This window comes from Pteropus vampyrus, unplaced genomic scaffold, assembly GCF_000151845.1.
Source record: "Pteropus vampyrus isolate Shadow unplaced genomic scaffold, Pvam_2.0 Scaffold25, whole genome shotgun sequence".
Classification (NCBI taxonomy): domain Eukaryota; kingdom Metazoa; phylum Chordata; class Mammalia; order Chiroptera; family Pteropodidae; genus Pteropus; species Pteropus vampyrus.
Window position 1 is genome coordinate 6,862,147 of NW_011888806.1, and position 16,330 is coordinate 6,878,476.

Below are 16,330 nucleotides of genomic sequence, written 5' to 3' on the forward strand. Positions count from 1 at the left end.
GCAACTTTTTGTTTGGTTTTGGTTTCATCCTTAAGATCTTTCTGAGTTGAGTATCTGTCATTTATAATCTAAGAGTAATGATTAACAGGAAATGCACATAAGTGTCTCTGCCTTCTTGAAATTTAAATAATATCTTCTGAGAGATCGTCCACTGTATTAATACTGAAATGGAGGATAAGTAAAACTGGAACCAAACTCTCTTTCCTGGGGCAACACAGACAAACCATAAATCGATCCATCAACTCAACGAAGTTACCCAAGACAATGGTTAGATACCAATGTGTTCAATACCACCTGGCAAAGCATCTAGTTTGCTTTTTAACTTTTGTGTTCTCAGTTTCCTCTGAATGGTGCACTGAAGCAATTACAAACTAGTTCTCCATAAAATGTGAGTGATCAAAGGACAATTAAAGCTTTGTCAGCCTTGTTAAGAAGACAAAAACTGTAAAAGAATTTATAATATTCTGTTATAATATTCCCAAGCCCATCATGGTGATCAGTGAAATAAATAATTTCCAATTTCTTTCAGGAATCTTTAAGTAGCTTCTAATAATTTTTTTCCCTTCCAGGTCAACTATAGAAGAAAATGTGATCAATAATTGAGATAATAGTACGGTAGCTGTAACTAACCATTCTTGTTTTCCCCCTAAAAGAAGAAATACATATATTTCTTTGTGGCACATTAATTTACCATGCAAAAAGTTTTAAACCGCCAAGTAATTAATGATGCAAAATATATGGAAACTACATTAAATCTAAATAATAAAATTGCTTTCAGTGAGCTACTTCCATTATATTTTTGAAAATTATCAATTTTCTGATAGTAAACTTCCATTCACTTTTAAATTCTAATTTGTTTCTTATTCCAATTAAATAATAAAGCATATGTACACAGTTCAATATAATGCAATAATTTCAGGATTCTTTTAGTTAAAGAGCATATTTTTTCTGAAATATATGAATCTCAAACAAATGGCAAAACAGAAAAAAAAAAAAGAAATTACTTCTCCATCTTTACTATATTACCCCACCCTGAGTAGATGATTAAGTATGAGATTACTTATATAGTTATTTATAATGTAAGAAAAATGATACACATAGGAGAAAACGAGTATAAACATATAATTCTGTGAACCTCATTAGTCTAATATTGATTTTTGGCATTTACACTTAATTTAGTCCTCGATATTATTCAGTCAATCAGCTTATAATGGGATGGAATAAGAAAATTAGAACATACTGAAACATAATGTGTTACTAAGAGAGGAAAAATGTTTAAATTTCCATCTGGAATGTGATAGGTTTTAGTTCAGAAGACACAGGAGTTTATAGCTTGATGTAAACAGAATAAATTTTAAATTACAGAAATGTTTAAAAATACAAAATTATTATAAATTCACCAATATGTAATTCATATTGCTTATTTCATCAATTTTTGAAGTTACATAGCACAAAGAAATATTAAATATTAAAATGGCAACTTAGAATGTCAGAATAAGAGATCACAGGGCCTGAGAAAATATTTATTTTAAGTGCTTAATTTTAAAGAGGAGATAAGAACAAAGAAATCAAATTACTTAAGGTCATACATTCAAATTATGAAAAGAGCTGAGTCTGTAATCTCAGTTTATATATTTTAGCTTATTTTCTTTCTACAATATGGCACAGCTATTTCTTTATTTAAACTTTGAGTGTCAAATCTTTGACATTTTAGAACTTTGTTTCCTAATTTCTTGACACCCCACATAAAAAGGGATTACAAGTGAATTCATTTTAATAAAGTATAATGAACTATTACATAGAAAGTACCATATACATTTTATAGGGCATGTAGATAAAAATTTAGCATCATCCTAATTTTAAAAATATCCCAAAAGTGCGATATAATTTTTTTATATTTAACTTTCTTAATTCAAATTACAGACAAAAACGAGAGGTACCAGCTCCTTATAATAAGAGTGTATGAAGTGGGAGGGGGTCGGCCTTATAGTGAAATCATAACTGATATAGAATGTATCAACACATAGGCAATACAAATAAAGTACAAATAAAAACATTTGATATAAAAACCCAGCACCTTTAAAAATCTTTTCTTATACATTAGTTTCTGTAAAATAAAATAATAAAAATTATAATTATGTAATTTGTAATTGATAATTATATTATATATATCTGGTGTTAAGCTAAATATAATATTTTAAATCAAAGAAATATAAAATACTTTGACTTGAATAATAATAATTTTTAAAAATGAAGTTGATTATGTTTGAAACAGATTCTCTAGATTGGAAGAGATTTTTAAAGATCATTGATTGGGTCCTGAAACCTCTGGGTCCTAGCTAACTAAATGCACCTACATCATTCATACGATATAGTCACATAAAAATGTCAGTGACAAGAAGCCTGCAACATCCATTGACTGTTACATACTCCATCCTTATACCATAATCTATCTTTGTAGTCTTCCTTGTAGATCTTCATTATACCTTTTAAAGCCAGACAGAACCATGAACATGACATTATTTCTGGTCCCAAATTACAAAGAAAATACTAAGATGAATTCTGTAAAAACGTAAAAGTCATTCAATAACTTTTAAAAGAGTAAATATTTAAATTCTATTAACAATGCTTTATTTAATGCACTGTATTATGACATCACTTAAAGCATGTGATATTTTACATGGATACATTGCTTGGATAGAACACCATTTTTTCCATCTTAAATATTCTCTAAATTCATTTGTTTCTTTTTATTTCTTGAAAAAAATGTAATTTTAACCTTTTTGATATGTATTTAATAAAAATTATTTTCCAAAGAAATGTAAAAAAACAGAACCTAAACAACAAAAAAAGTATTAAAAAGTAGCTAGTAAAATGAATGACACTAAGAAGGAAAAAAAACATTAAAAAAAAAGTCTTATTTTCTTTCTGGCTCATTTGAGTAGAAATATATGCACAAATAAAGAGGTACTGATTGATCGTGATAATCAACAGTGAAAAATTTTCTTACTTAAATTCTATTTATTTTGTTGATTTGCAAATGCTAATCATCTTTTGCATTATTGGTTTATAATGACATCCATATTTTTAGGTTGTGAAAGCCTATAAAAAGAACTAAATATGAAACTAAAAATGAATGATTGTCTAGTGTGTCAGGTTCAACATTTAGTAATTAAAATAATTGAAAAGAAAGTATAATTTATTATTTTTTAAAGGGTCATCTTGGACAAGTTTTTAATCTCTGTGTACCTTGGTTTCCTCAGGTGCAAAAGCCTGGGGATTATAATAGCACATAACATAGTTGAAAGGATTAAATGAGTTAATATTTGTAAAGCGTAGACTAATGTTTGACACTTAACATGAGCTATATAAGAGTTATTAAATAAACATATTATTAAAACAATATATTTATAAATTCAACAAATAATCCAGTGCCTACAACATAAAGAATTTTGTGCTAAGCATCAGAGATGGAAAAAAAAAAAAGATTGATAGAAAATATCTGTCTTTAAATAATACCTGTCTTCAGTGTCTTGTGAGAGACAACACAGAATACAGGCAATGATATTTTTATGTAATAAGTACCACAATAGGGGTATTCAAATATTATAGGAGTGCACAGGTGTCAATTAGCCTACAAGTACCTTAATTTTTCCATCAATCATGAGGATTCTTTAATTCAAAGAGATTTGAGAATATTCATGAACGTTTGTTACAGATTCCTCTAAAAAACAACAAAGTAGGCTCCTTCACAATTTACAACATACTGTCCTCCAGTTTTACTCCTTAGAAATTCTCTGTGAATGTTTATTTTACAGAGAACTATAGTTGAGAAATACAAACATCCTTGCCCTGTTCCAGATATGGGAGTCAGGTTTCCAGACTCCTAGTTCAGAGATCTTTCTTCACAATCTCTATAATAAAATTAGTTTGAATTCAATGTGACATCTTCAAATATTAATTATACAAATATTTACTGTGTTAATATTGAAATATTAATAGTGGCTATGCATTAATCAAACTTAACTTCATTTTCATTTTGATAGTGTCAGACAAGTATCATGGTTGATTCTACTTTTTAAATCAAAGATAATACATTTTACTTCAAAAAAAATCAAGACACCAGTATTTTTTTTACTAACTACTAGTTATTATAGAAGTATTAGAGAAGATTTTAAGAAGCCAATTTGTGTTAAAAGAGACTCAAATCTAGCAGATAAAAAAAGATAACACTTCCTTTAGAAATAAGCAGATAATTATAAGTAGGTAAACTTGAGGAAAATCTAAAATCAGAAATGTCATGGAACATCATGTATTTTTACAGACCTCTTCCCCATTCTCAATTTCCTCATACAAGAGACAGTAAATCAGTTACTTTTTATTGTTTCTATTCTTTGTGCCCAAAATTATTCTACCTGTTTTACATTAAACATTGAACACTTAAAACAACCTTACAAATCAGGTGCTATGGTCCTTATTTTATCAATAAGGATACTTGATTTCAATAAAATTAATAATATGCTCTACACATCTTCTGGCTGCTAAGTAGAGATATGTAAGATTTTAAAGTTTTTAATTTCTCTACTAATCTCTCTCCTCTGGTAGGAGAAAAACAAATTTAATATTGGATAATTAGTATATTATAGTGTTATTAAATGATTTGTGCTACTATCTATATTTATTATAGAATTCAAATGAAATATTTCGTTTATCTGAAAACAAAACTTTTCTGTGACACTGTTAGCAGAAGCAGTTGAAAGCTAGTACCATTTTATCTGTGTACTTTCACAACAATGCACCTGCAGTCTTTTTCAGCAGTCTGATAAATTGTATTTATAGCACACTCTAACGAGTACAATGGTACTGTACCGCGCCAGTGAACTGAAACACGTCAGTCAACTTATCAAGGCTGTCCCAACTCATCTAAAAAAACAGCATTAGTGTGTTCAACGTACAAAGAAGGATTGTCAAACCCAACGCAAATAGTACAATAGGATTTCTTGACTTGACAGGTTGTCTGCACAAGGAACGAGATATTATGGCTCACTAAGGAGCAATAAACAACAAAGAAAATACCAAATAACGACACTTGAGGGGAGAGGTTTCTCTGGAAAGTTTTATTTATTTATTTGGTATTAAAATCCTCTGGTTCACGAGTAACACATGAAGTCTGAAAACAGTCAACTATTTTGTCTTTTTTTCAAATTTAACACACAAGTGACTGATGAGAGCACATCTGCCATTTAGGTGAACAGATACTATGAAACACAGAAGGATCCTCTCACAGATGACATCAATCAGGCCAGAGGGTGAATGCCCCAGCGCTTTTCTAAGGTCTGTCCACAACTACCAGTAATTGGCTGTTCCTTTGCAGCCCCCTGGGTTGTGGGTAGGACACCCGAGAGGAAGGACTGAGGGCCATCTGAGCCAGGAATTCCAAGCATGGTGGGAGCTGGAGGTCAGGCTCCTGGTCACTGGGAACCCATAGCTCTTTGGAACTCTTACCTTGTGGCACAATCAGAGAAAACACATACCTCAGTTCTCTCAAGTGTAGAAGCCACAGCAAGAATCCTGAATGCCTAGTAAAAGGCCAGTGATACTAAGAGACAGATCCAGGTTTTGTGAAGCCTGAAGTTTACATTCTGGAGGTATCATTAAAAATAATAATAATAATAATAACACATTAGTAAGCAAAAGTAAAACAAAATACCAGGATCCCTTCTAGGGCCTTGTGAAGGGCCCCGGTATAAGTGAGGGTCCTGCAACATAAGCTTCCTCAGCCTGAGGGGCACTCAGTCTGTCAGAAGAGTTTTAAGCAGGTTTTACTTGGCTCAAGGGCCTAGCAAACAGGCTCACAAGTGCTTTCTTCAGTGCCTTCTGGGCCAACTCCTCCAGTTTTCTTATTGTAGGTGGACGGACATCCTTTGCCTTTATTTCCTGAGTCTCCTTGTCCTCCAGATAGTTCAGAAAAAAAACACTGCAGCCTCCCTGGGCAGCTCAGGGAGTTCAAGATGGTGCATTTTCACAGCTGGCCAGCCCATCTTTACCCTCTAGATTTTCTGGACAGGTGTCAGATTCTAGTCCATGGTCTCCTTCCTTTATCTCAGGCATAAATCAGCACCTGTCCTTTGTGTTTCCAAGTGCAGAGAACACATTTGAAACTCTGAATGATTCCCTTGAAGACCCTTCATTAGGCTTGAGATCAGAAGGTGACTCTTCCCAACTCTAACTTCTCCTCTAAAAGCTATTGAGGGGACTCACACTTAGGCAACAGCTCTCTTCACAGAAGTCTCTTCACTTAACCCCTCTCACGACTATTACCTTTCAATTGACCAAATTCATAAAACAGGTACCATTTCTTTTGAAAACCCTCATGGGAAGAGTGCTGTTTCATATTCACACTAGTATCGATATTTATCATAGTCATGCTTCAATTTCCTTTTTTCAAATAAAAATTCTGTTGATTAAAAGTCACAACTTATTAAAAGATACCCCACAAACTGGAAAAAAGTTCTGCAACGCACAGAGCAACTCAATTTAGAAATCAGAATATACAAAGAATTCCAAATTAATATGAGGAAAGACAATTTCCCAATAAAGAAATAGACAAAAGATATGAATAGGCAACTTATGGAACAGAAAACACAAATGTCCAATAAACATTTCTAAAGATACTCAACATCACTAGAAATAAGTCAGTGCAAATGAAAACCACAATGAGATTCCAGTCTGCACCCATAAGATTAGGGCAAGTATAAAGTTTTAGAAGGCTAATTGTGGGCAAGGGTGTGGACAATGAGTGCTCCTGGGGAATGGCTTAGCATTGTCTGTTAAACTGAAAAATGTATGTACCTTATAATCCTGCCATCCCACTTCCAGAAAAATCTCACGCCAGCTCCAGGAGCCCATGAATGTTCATAGCAGAACAAGGCATGTAACCTGGGGCCTGGTTAAAAATACGTTTTTGGCTTCTTTTTACTTCTACCAGCCTTCTTTCAATTTCTCCCTCCTCCCAGCCTTCACAGAGTATTTGAACAAGCTGTTCTCGGAGCTGGTAAAATTTTCCTTTGCTTTTTCACTTGGTAAACTAATATCCTTCAGATCTTAGTTGAAGAGTTACTTCCTCAGAGAAGTTTTCCCTGAACTCTTTGGCTATGTTAAAGCCCCACACTGAAGCCCTTATAACATGATATACTGCTACACTGTAGCCATTGTCATATCTACAATCTTGGATTTTTTGATGCGATTAATGTGTGGCTCCCCTGACTACACTCTTAAGTTTATAAGAGAAAGCACTTGCTTTTCAACTCCAAATCCCAAGCCCTGCGCACAGTGCCAAGAACAAAGCAAATACTCAAGAATTACTTATTTTTGAGGATTAAACTAGTGAGTAAATATGTACCTAAAAGCATAAATAAATACGCTCCCCTGAAATTTGTAAAAGAGTTGAAGATTAGCTGATAAGAGGATTCTTTGATGTGTCTCCTGTGCAGCTACAGAAATTGTGTAACAACTTTATGATAACATTAGACACTACTTAAACTTTTCCAAATGTAATATGCACTATTCATTCAAATGAAACTAAAGAAAAAGAGCTGACAGAATTTTAAATGTGTGTTCTTAAGTACCATCTAAGAATAAAATAGGTTAGCTTTCACCATTCTTAAAAATATGACATTTTGTACTAAATGACTGCATCTGCACTCTCTCAGAAGCAGCTCAATAACCCTTCTTGATGCCAGCAAAATGAAGCAATACAAGGAGGCCTTGAACCTGGAGTGAATGACAGCATGTTTAGTTAATGCATCATTTCCACAAATGAAATAATAAATGAAATCCTTTACAAAGTTTAGGTCTATCTACATAAAACAAAATAAAAACATGGAAATGAACAAAGAAGTAATTGAATAATTTCTCTCTCTTACATTCACTTTTATGGTTATAAACTTATAATGGTATGCACTGACGGAGTATATGCATTTCAACAAACATATTTCTAATAAATGCACAAAATAAAACCCAAAAACTATCATGGAAGTAGTTTCATTCTCTTCAGAGTTTGGATTTTATGTACATTTCATGAAGTAGTCATTAGCACATAACTATTATTTGAGAAATGTAGAGGTTTGAGTAACATGCTAAGTGTAACTGGATATGTGGACATATTTTTAATATTATGATTTTATAAATTTATAAAGCTTATGCTCAAAGATTTTGGATCCCAACATTCTATGCTTATGATCAAATTAACTGAAAATTGTATACTTTTTGGATAACAAAAATCTTTCTTTTTTTTCTAGCAAATTCCTAACAGAAATTTATAATTCCTACTTTTTTCTTATGGAAAATGTCTAAAAACTGATAAATACATGAGAATATTTAAAACAAACTGTCAAAATTAGACTACTTACCACCAGACTATGACTAAAAGTTGGCAAGATAAAAATATTTCAGTCATAAAATATTTCTAACATTCTAAAATGATATATTAATAAAATAGTATTGTTAAGATCCATATTCTGAGTTTATTTTCATAAGTTTATACTGATATATCGATAAATCTGACCTAACTTTAAACAATCATACCTTACATAGGATAAATAGCATCTGTTGCCTTTATACCATGATTTAACTTTTTATTTATTTATTTATTTAGAGTCAAAAGGAAAGTTTATTAGAATAAGGAGTAACATTACACAGACAGAGCATGGTCTCCTCTTAGAGGCAAGAGTGAGAGGGATCCCGTGATTTACCTTTTTAGGCACACATTTTAACTTCTTGATTATAACACCCTAAAAAATACATTTTCTTACATATTCTTTCTTATGGACACTCTTACATTTTCTGAAGCTCAAATACTCAGATCACTGTAGTTCTTCTTAGCAAAAGATTTGCTGAGTTCTAAATTACATGACTCTATGAGTCCTTTATTTCAAAGATTCAATGGTTTATAAATTTATTGTGTGAAGCTATAAAATTAAAGGGACAATTTTACTTAAAGAATAATTCCACCCTGAATTTAAAAGAAATATTAGGTATCCAAAGGCAATGTCTTAACTTATAGCACTGTAATATCTTGGTATTATATTGAGGGATTATTATTTTCCTAATGAGAAATCCAAAATACATAGAACTAAACCCACATAGGGCTTTGGTAACACTGTTCATAAAAATGTGATATGGTTATCAATCTAACATTTTTTGTAAAAAATTACAAAATTTTTATATTCTTGCCTTCCTATTGTGTTTCAAACATTGCACTGTAAGATAGATAAAGAAACTCCCACATTAAAAAGAAACAAACGATGGTTAAGAAAGTTTCAAAAAAAACCAGCCCTAGATCTGAATTCCTAACCACCAAATTATATGACTTCTCAATAGCACAGCTGGAACAAATAATATTAAAAAAAAAAAAACAATTAAGTAGGTGAAAATCATTTAAAAGAAGAAATATACACATAATTTTATTTTAATGTAGTATTTCAATGTCTATGGTTTAAATATAATAAAGAATTCTGACTTAAAATTAATGATTATATTACCAGCTATATTAAACTTTCATTGTTTTGACTTTGTAGCATTAATCCCTGCCTTCTTTCATCACATCACCCATATTTCAAGTGTGGAATCACCTGTCCCCTCTCATCTTCACCATCTGCTCCAGAGTTTGTCCATAACTTGGTTCTAGCCAATCATATCAAATAATCTTGGGCACAGTAATTGCTTCAGTATAGTCATGTCAAACAAGCTAACCTAGTCAAAGCCAATGACACTCATATCTGGAGCTCTTTTGTTTTGATTAAGGGAAAGAGAAACCATCTCTTTATACTGGATTTATTGAAAAGATCAAAATCTGCCCCAGTAGCTGCTGAAGGCAGTGATGTCACCATTAGAGGAACCTCCCTAAAAATAGAAACTACAGACAAGAAAGCAGAGCAGACATGCAGATGGAGAGAATGAACCTTTACGACATCATTTGAGTATCAGACTCAACCATACTTGAGGAAATTTGGATTTCTATTGTTTTTAATTATGTTACCGATAACAACCACTACTCCTGATTTTTCTGAAACCAATTTGCATCAGGGCTTCTCTCATTAGCAAATAAGAGTTTTGAATTAATCACTATGTCTCTGCATTTATATCATGTTCTTGCCATATATTCACAGCTATCATTTCATTTCCAAAAGAGCAATGTGAGGTTTGAAGGGCATATGTAATCTCCATTTGATAGATCACCACTATTTGAATGGCTTCATTAAGAACACAATTAAATATATAAGTATATATGTATGAAAAAAATTTCGAATATGAGATGTATACGCCTTCCTGGTCAGCTCAAATTGTAAGAAGACTATAATAAAGACATTAAGCAAGTAATCAAGAACTAATTGAACATGAGATGTGAGGGAGAAAACATCAAAATTTTAAGAAAAGAAAAATGGTAGCTTTATATAAAATAGAAGTCAGGAAGAATCAAAAGTTTAAGGGGGCTAGAGGAGTCATTAATTCAGTTTTAGACATACTTAGTATAATATTCTGGTAGGACACCTACTTAGACAAGTCAGGTCAATAACTTTAAATATTAGACTTCGATTCAGAAGAGCCTTCAGGAGAAGTATATCTGTGAATCATCAGTAATGTTGATAGTTAAAACTGTGGAAGGGGCAACATAACTAATAGTTTTATGGATTTTTAGATTCCAGGTCCTTTAGCAATATAACTTCACATAATACAATGACCCTACAAGTTTGTTGATATCATACCAATTAACATATGAGGAAAGGAAAGCACAACGAGTTTAAATAAATTGCCCCCAATGTTTACCTTATATGTAACAGAGTTAAGATTTTAACCAATATCTCTCTAACTCAGAAAACAAAAACAATAACAAAATATACATGAATGAACAAATAATAGTGTTGAATGTTTAAACAAGAAAGTACACTCAGAGACTACAGAGGAATATCAGAGTGGATATAGAGTAAGAGGAAGAATATGGACATCTAGTTACAAAAGCTGTCTGCTTCAACATGTATCTTACAGTAAAGAAGAATGAGTATTCATGAAGTAGCTAAAGACTGGAAATAGACATTTTTTGTAAGCAAATAACACTATTCACCAGTTTTGAACACTCACTGAAAGATAAAAGAATTTAAGATCCAATTACAAATATATAGGTTACATATAAACTCATATACATTGCAGAAAAATACATTTGAGTTTTCAAATATAATTCGATTCGCATAATGAATTATATAGAATTTTCCTCCTATTAGACAAAAAATGGCTTTTGGAAGCTAAAATTAAACTATATAAAGAGCAGTTAAATTGGTTTTGCTTTTAGATTATATTAAAACTGAATTACAATGATTACTTTCTGAATTGGTTAGTATTCTTTTCTCTATAATGAGAATATTAATACTATCTTCATGCAATCAAATATGTACATTGCTCCATTTGAATTTAACATTATTGAATGTAACATTAAGGGATTTTCTAATTGATTTCAGAAAGAGTATCAGACACTTTAGTTCCACAGAACTGTTTTCAGAAGCTTATTCAATAGGAAGACATTAAGAAACAAACAAGTATGATACAGTGTTATCCAATGGGGAAAAATAGCAGGTATTTCAAAGTAAGTACTACCTCCTTCATGAGGTAGTCAACCAGCAATTCTTGGTAACATCACATACATCACCTAGTCTCTAATCTTAAAGCAAGTATGGCACTACTTTGACTGGAAAATCATCATTATTTGATATTTCAAGTCCATATATCTTGCATTTGTTATCATGAACTTAATTCTCTTCAGCCATTATAAGAAAAAAATCTATACTTTATTCAATATAAGATCAGATTTAAATTTAAATTAAGCTGGATCTGTTTAAATAGCAAAAATATGAGAAAACATTAGTGTCAAGTTTTAATTTAGGATAATTTGTTAAAAATAGTTAAAATAATAACTTGGATTCTTTATAAAAATAAAAACCAATTTTAGGCTGGGAAATTCACATTAAAAACTGATCACATTTTAAACCATTAAAAGCCTACAACTATAAAATAAGTAATCCAAGAACAGTGCATCCACAATAAAAGGGTTAAGGAAATAAAGTATCTCAGACTACTTACCTATGTTCCTATGATAACATAACAAAATGAAACTTGGATGGCATATAGTTCAAACACACGAAGTTAGAAGACAGAGAAATTATTCATGAGACAACAGATTATTTTTGATGTTGTACAAAATGTATTTCTGTCCTCTTAATATAGTATTAACAGATTCATATAAATCACAGTTTCTGAGCAATATAATTCTGATTAGTAATCTAATTATTCTTATAAAGCTCTAAAAAATCAAATGAACAACTTACTGTTTGGAAGGTTCAGGAAATTTTAGTTCTTCCCTTTTCTTCATTTCTATTGTTGGTTCCAAAGGAGTGAGAACCACAGCAGCACAGGAGACTACAGAGTGGTATGAATCCTCCCGGCAAACTGTTTCATTAAAAGAATTAAAAATTAATTGTAAATCTCAAAATTATTTATTGACTATTCTCACTTTACCATTTTCTCTTTTTTATTTTGTCAAATAAAAGTGATAATTCAACTAAAACATTAGCATTAAATTATCCTTAATTATCATTTTCTACTCTACATTTTGCCGCTCAACTACTTCTATGACCTTAGGCAGTTTTTCTTTCTTTACGCCACACAGTGAAAAAGGCGTTGCCAACATTTTATAGCCCTTCATTTTAAAAAAAAAAAAAAAAAAAGCTTTTTATTGAAGAATGAGAAATACATAAAGCACATACAGTTAATCTTTGCTACGTGAACACATCTGTTTAAGCAGCATCAAGATAAATATATAGGACATTACTAGAACCCTAAAGTGCCCTGTGGTACCCCTTCCTAAACACTATTATAGTCTCTAAACCCAGCCATTACTATTACTTATATAACCATAGATTATTTTGTCTATTTGTAACATTTATATAAATGAGATCATATTCCTTTGTGGGTGTACTCTTTTATGAGTGGCTTATTTCATTCAATATATGTTTATAAGACTCATTCATGTGTAGCAGTGGTTTATAACTGTGTAGCTTTCCAATGAATAAATATATGACTATACACACACACACACACACACACACACACACACACACACACACACACATGTGTATACACACACATTTTATTGGTGATAAACATTTGGATTGTTTCTGGTCTGGGGCTATTTCGGATGTGTATTAACTTTCTCATACCTTTTCTTTTTTGGTGTACAAATAAATTCATACTGGAAAAATACTTACGAATTGCTCCTAGGGGACATTCACATGATTTGTATTCAGCTTCGGTACATATTGCCAAACGGTTTTCTCAACTGACTACCAAATTGAATTCCCCCAAACAGAATAAGAGTTTCAGTTGTTCTGCATTTGTATCAACACTTAGTTTTGTCAGTATATTTTTATTTTTAAAATTTTAATATTGTATTCATTTTTTATCGCTGTATAACAAATCAACACAAATTTAATAGCTTAAAACAATATCCATTTATTAGCTCATAGTTCTCTATGTTATAAGTCTAGGTAGGCTCAGTTAGGTTCTCTGATTTGAGTCCCACAAGGCCAATGTCAAGTTCGCAGCCCAGGCTCTGCTCTTATCTAGAGTCTGTGGGTGAAGAATTCACTTCTGAGCTCATTTAAGTTAACAATTTAATTTCTTGCAGACACAAGTCTCCTTTGTCTTGCTGGCTACTGGCCAGGGACCACTCTGAGATCCTAGAAGTCAATGGCCAATGGTGTTATCTATCTCAGCAACGGAGAACGACCCTCACATTGAAGACCTCCTATGTTTCAAATCTCTCTAATTTCTTCTTTGCTAACAGCTGCAGATAATAATCTGCTTTTAAAAGACTCACGTGATTAGGTTAGATTATCTCAAATTTGATTGCCTGAAAGTCAACTGATTAATAATCTTAATTACATCTGCAAAATCTCTTTTGCCACATAACATGACATAATTAGAGTAGTGAGTTCTAGCATTTTCCCAGTGGAAGTAATTACACAAAGGCTAAAGTCATGTGTCATCTAAAATTCTGCCTACCACAGCTATTGCTATAGGTTTATAATGATATCACATTGTAACTTTAATTTACATTTTTCTGATCACGAATAAATTGAATATATATTTTTCAATTCTCATTTTACGTGGTTCTGATATGCATAAATTTCAGTTACATGGTTTAGTTAAATAACACCAAACATCACCAAAAATATGGTTTAAATTTCAGTTAGCATGGTACATCAATTGTAATTATATAAAGTACAAACTTCTCTACTAGCTCTTCAGTTTACAAATCACTGCTCAAATAAGAGATATGCATCACAATCAGTGACACACATACTGCTTCTTTCAGTCTGTCCATGATTGGTCATTATGCATCTATTATTCAGTTTAAGCACAGTGTAGTTACATTGTTCCCTTGTCTCCCAGTGATAAAACTATGTGACATTCTACAAAAGTAGATAATCTAAGTATGAAATTTACCAGTGAAAATGAAAGTGTAATAAACAAAAACTGCTATGCCGAAAGTGATATCTGAGTTGATTATAAATGAAAGGTCTATAATCACTGATCTAAGAATTCATTTCAAGAATTAAGAGCTATACAACAAATTGATTCCCTCACCAATGTAGTAAGAGACAAATACTAAAGACGACATCATGCATTAATGAAAAAGACAAAAATACAATAGGGGCACGCGAGTCAGCCAAAAAGTGTGGGGCCATGATCTGAGAGAGAAAGATATGTAAGAAATAGCCCCAATGTTCCATTTTTCTCTAAAAATATTTGCTGAATTATTAATCTGCTCAGAGCTAGAGGCTGAGGTATAAAATAGATGACCACTATAAGCAGAGCTGAATTTAAAACAATCTTGTGGTGCTCAAGAGACAAAAATTAATGTCCAATATTTTTCAAAAAGGAGGGGTCTTGGTTTCCTCATTGTCTCTCCAATGCAAGCAAACAGATTTTCTTTTCTTTTCTTTTAAATTTAATTTTCTCTACTTATTCTTGGCATGAGCTTTGAGTCTATGACAAACAATTCCATCACAGATGGAAGCGGAAAACTCTATTATATTTTCAATTTCAACTGTTGCCTAATCACTGCTAGTGAAGAAACAGACTAAGAGGAACATTACTAATTTGTTTTTCTGGGATAACATTCATGTATTCAATAAATACTCATTGAACTATTGATATGTTCCAAAAAATATGCTTAATAGTAGGATTCTATTCTGGGGAAGAAAGAAATGTCTCCCATCCCTCATGTATTTAAGGAAGCTTTGTTTTCTTCTTCTAAAGATATTTCTTAACTATTAGGGCAATAAGCTTCTGACCAGATTACATGAAAGCAGTTATCTACTTCTCTTTGAGGAAAAAAAAAGAGCTGTTATTTTTTAAAGGAAAAAGAGAGAATTAAGCAAAAAAAAAAAAAAATGCTGTTAAATGAATAAGAAAATAGGAAACATTTGTTTATTAAAGATAATTTGAATATCACCACTTAATTTTTATGATCTAGAGGCTGGGCAATTGACATTGCATTCAAAGGTATATGGAGTTAAAAAAAAACAAAAAACAAAAAACAATGAATAAGTAGGTCAATAAGAAAATAGCCCCATTAATTGGTCTTTGAAAAAGTGACAATTAATGGACTTGTCTAATATTGGATGGTTGAGTGCTCCATGTAAATGGCTGAGCCTTTATATATTGTTCAAATTAAATTACACTCATTTCATTTATCACAAGAATTAGTGTAATAAATGCAAGTTAGGCAAATAAATAATAGAGAAGTTTATAATTTCAAAAAAGTAAATGTAATAATAAAAGGGAAGTACAGATTTTTCAAAACAAAAAAAAATATTTTTAGGTATTTATATGTATATGAACACCAAAAATGATCAAACCTTCTAGGACCCCTAAGTCAAAAATCCACAGTTATTGGGGCAGAGTAGAAATCATTTCTAGTTCTAAAATTTAGTCTTACTTTGTCATGTAACCTTTCAATAGACCTCAAAGAATGTGCTATTCCATGAAATGACTCTCCACATTACTGTATTCTACAAAATGATTATTTCTGACTCATAATAAATGGAGATGTAAAACCTAAACATAGAAATTTTAAGTTGCAGTCTTTTTCTTCATTTTGACACATCAAAAATATTTCATTTAATTACTGAACTTCTATCTTTCTTTGGTCTTTTAATGTATAAAAACCATTCTAAAGCACTAAGAAAGCAATATATTTTAATTAATGTTCACA

The 16,330-nt window shown here is 31.4% G+C and overlaps 1 protein-coding gene across 1 annotated transcript in view; it reads right to left on the reverse strand.

The window, feature by feature from the left end:
- CCSER1 (coiled-coil serine rich protein 1) overlaps positions 1 to 16,330 on the reverse strand; it is a 1,102,883-nt gene that overhangs the window by 898,053 nt on the left and 188,500 nt on the right. Inside the window, exon 5 of the mRNA XM_011356283.1 lies at positions 12,378 to 12,498. Coding sequence (XP_011354585.1) covers positions 12,378 to 12,498 — 121 coding nt within the window. The remainder of the gene's footprint in view (positions 1 to 12,377; positions 12,499 to 16,330) is intronic.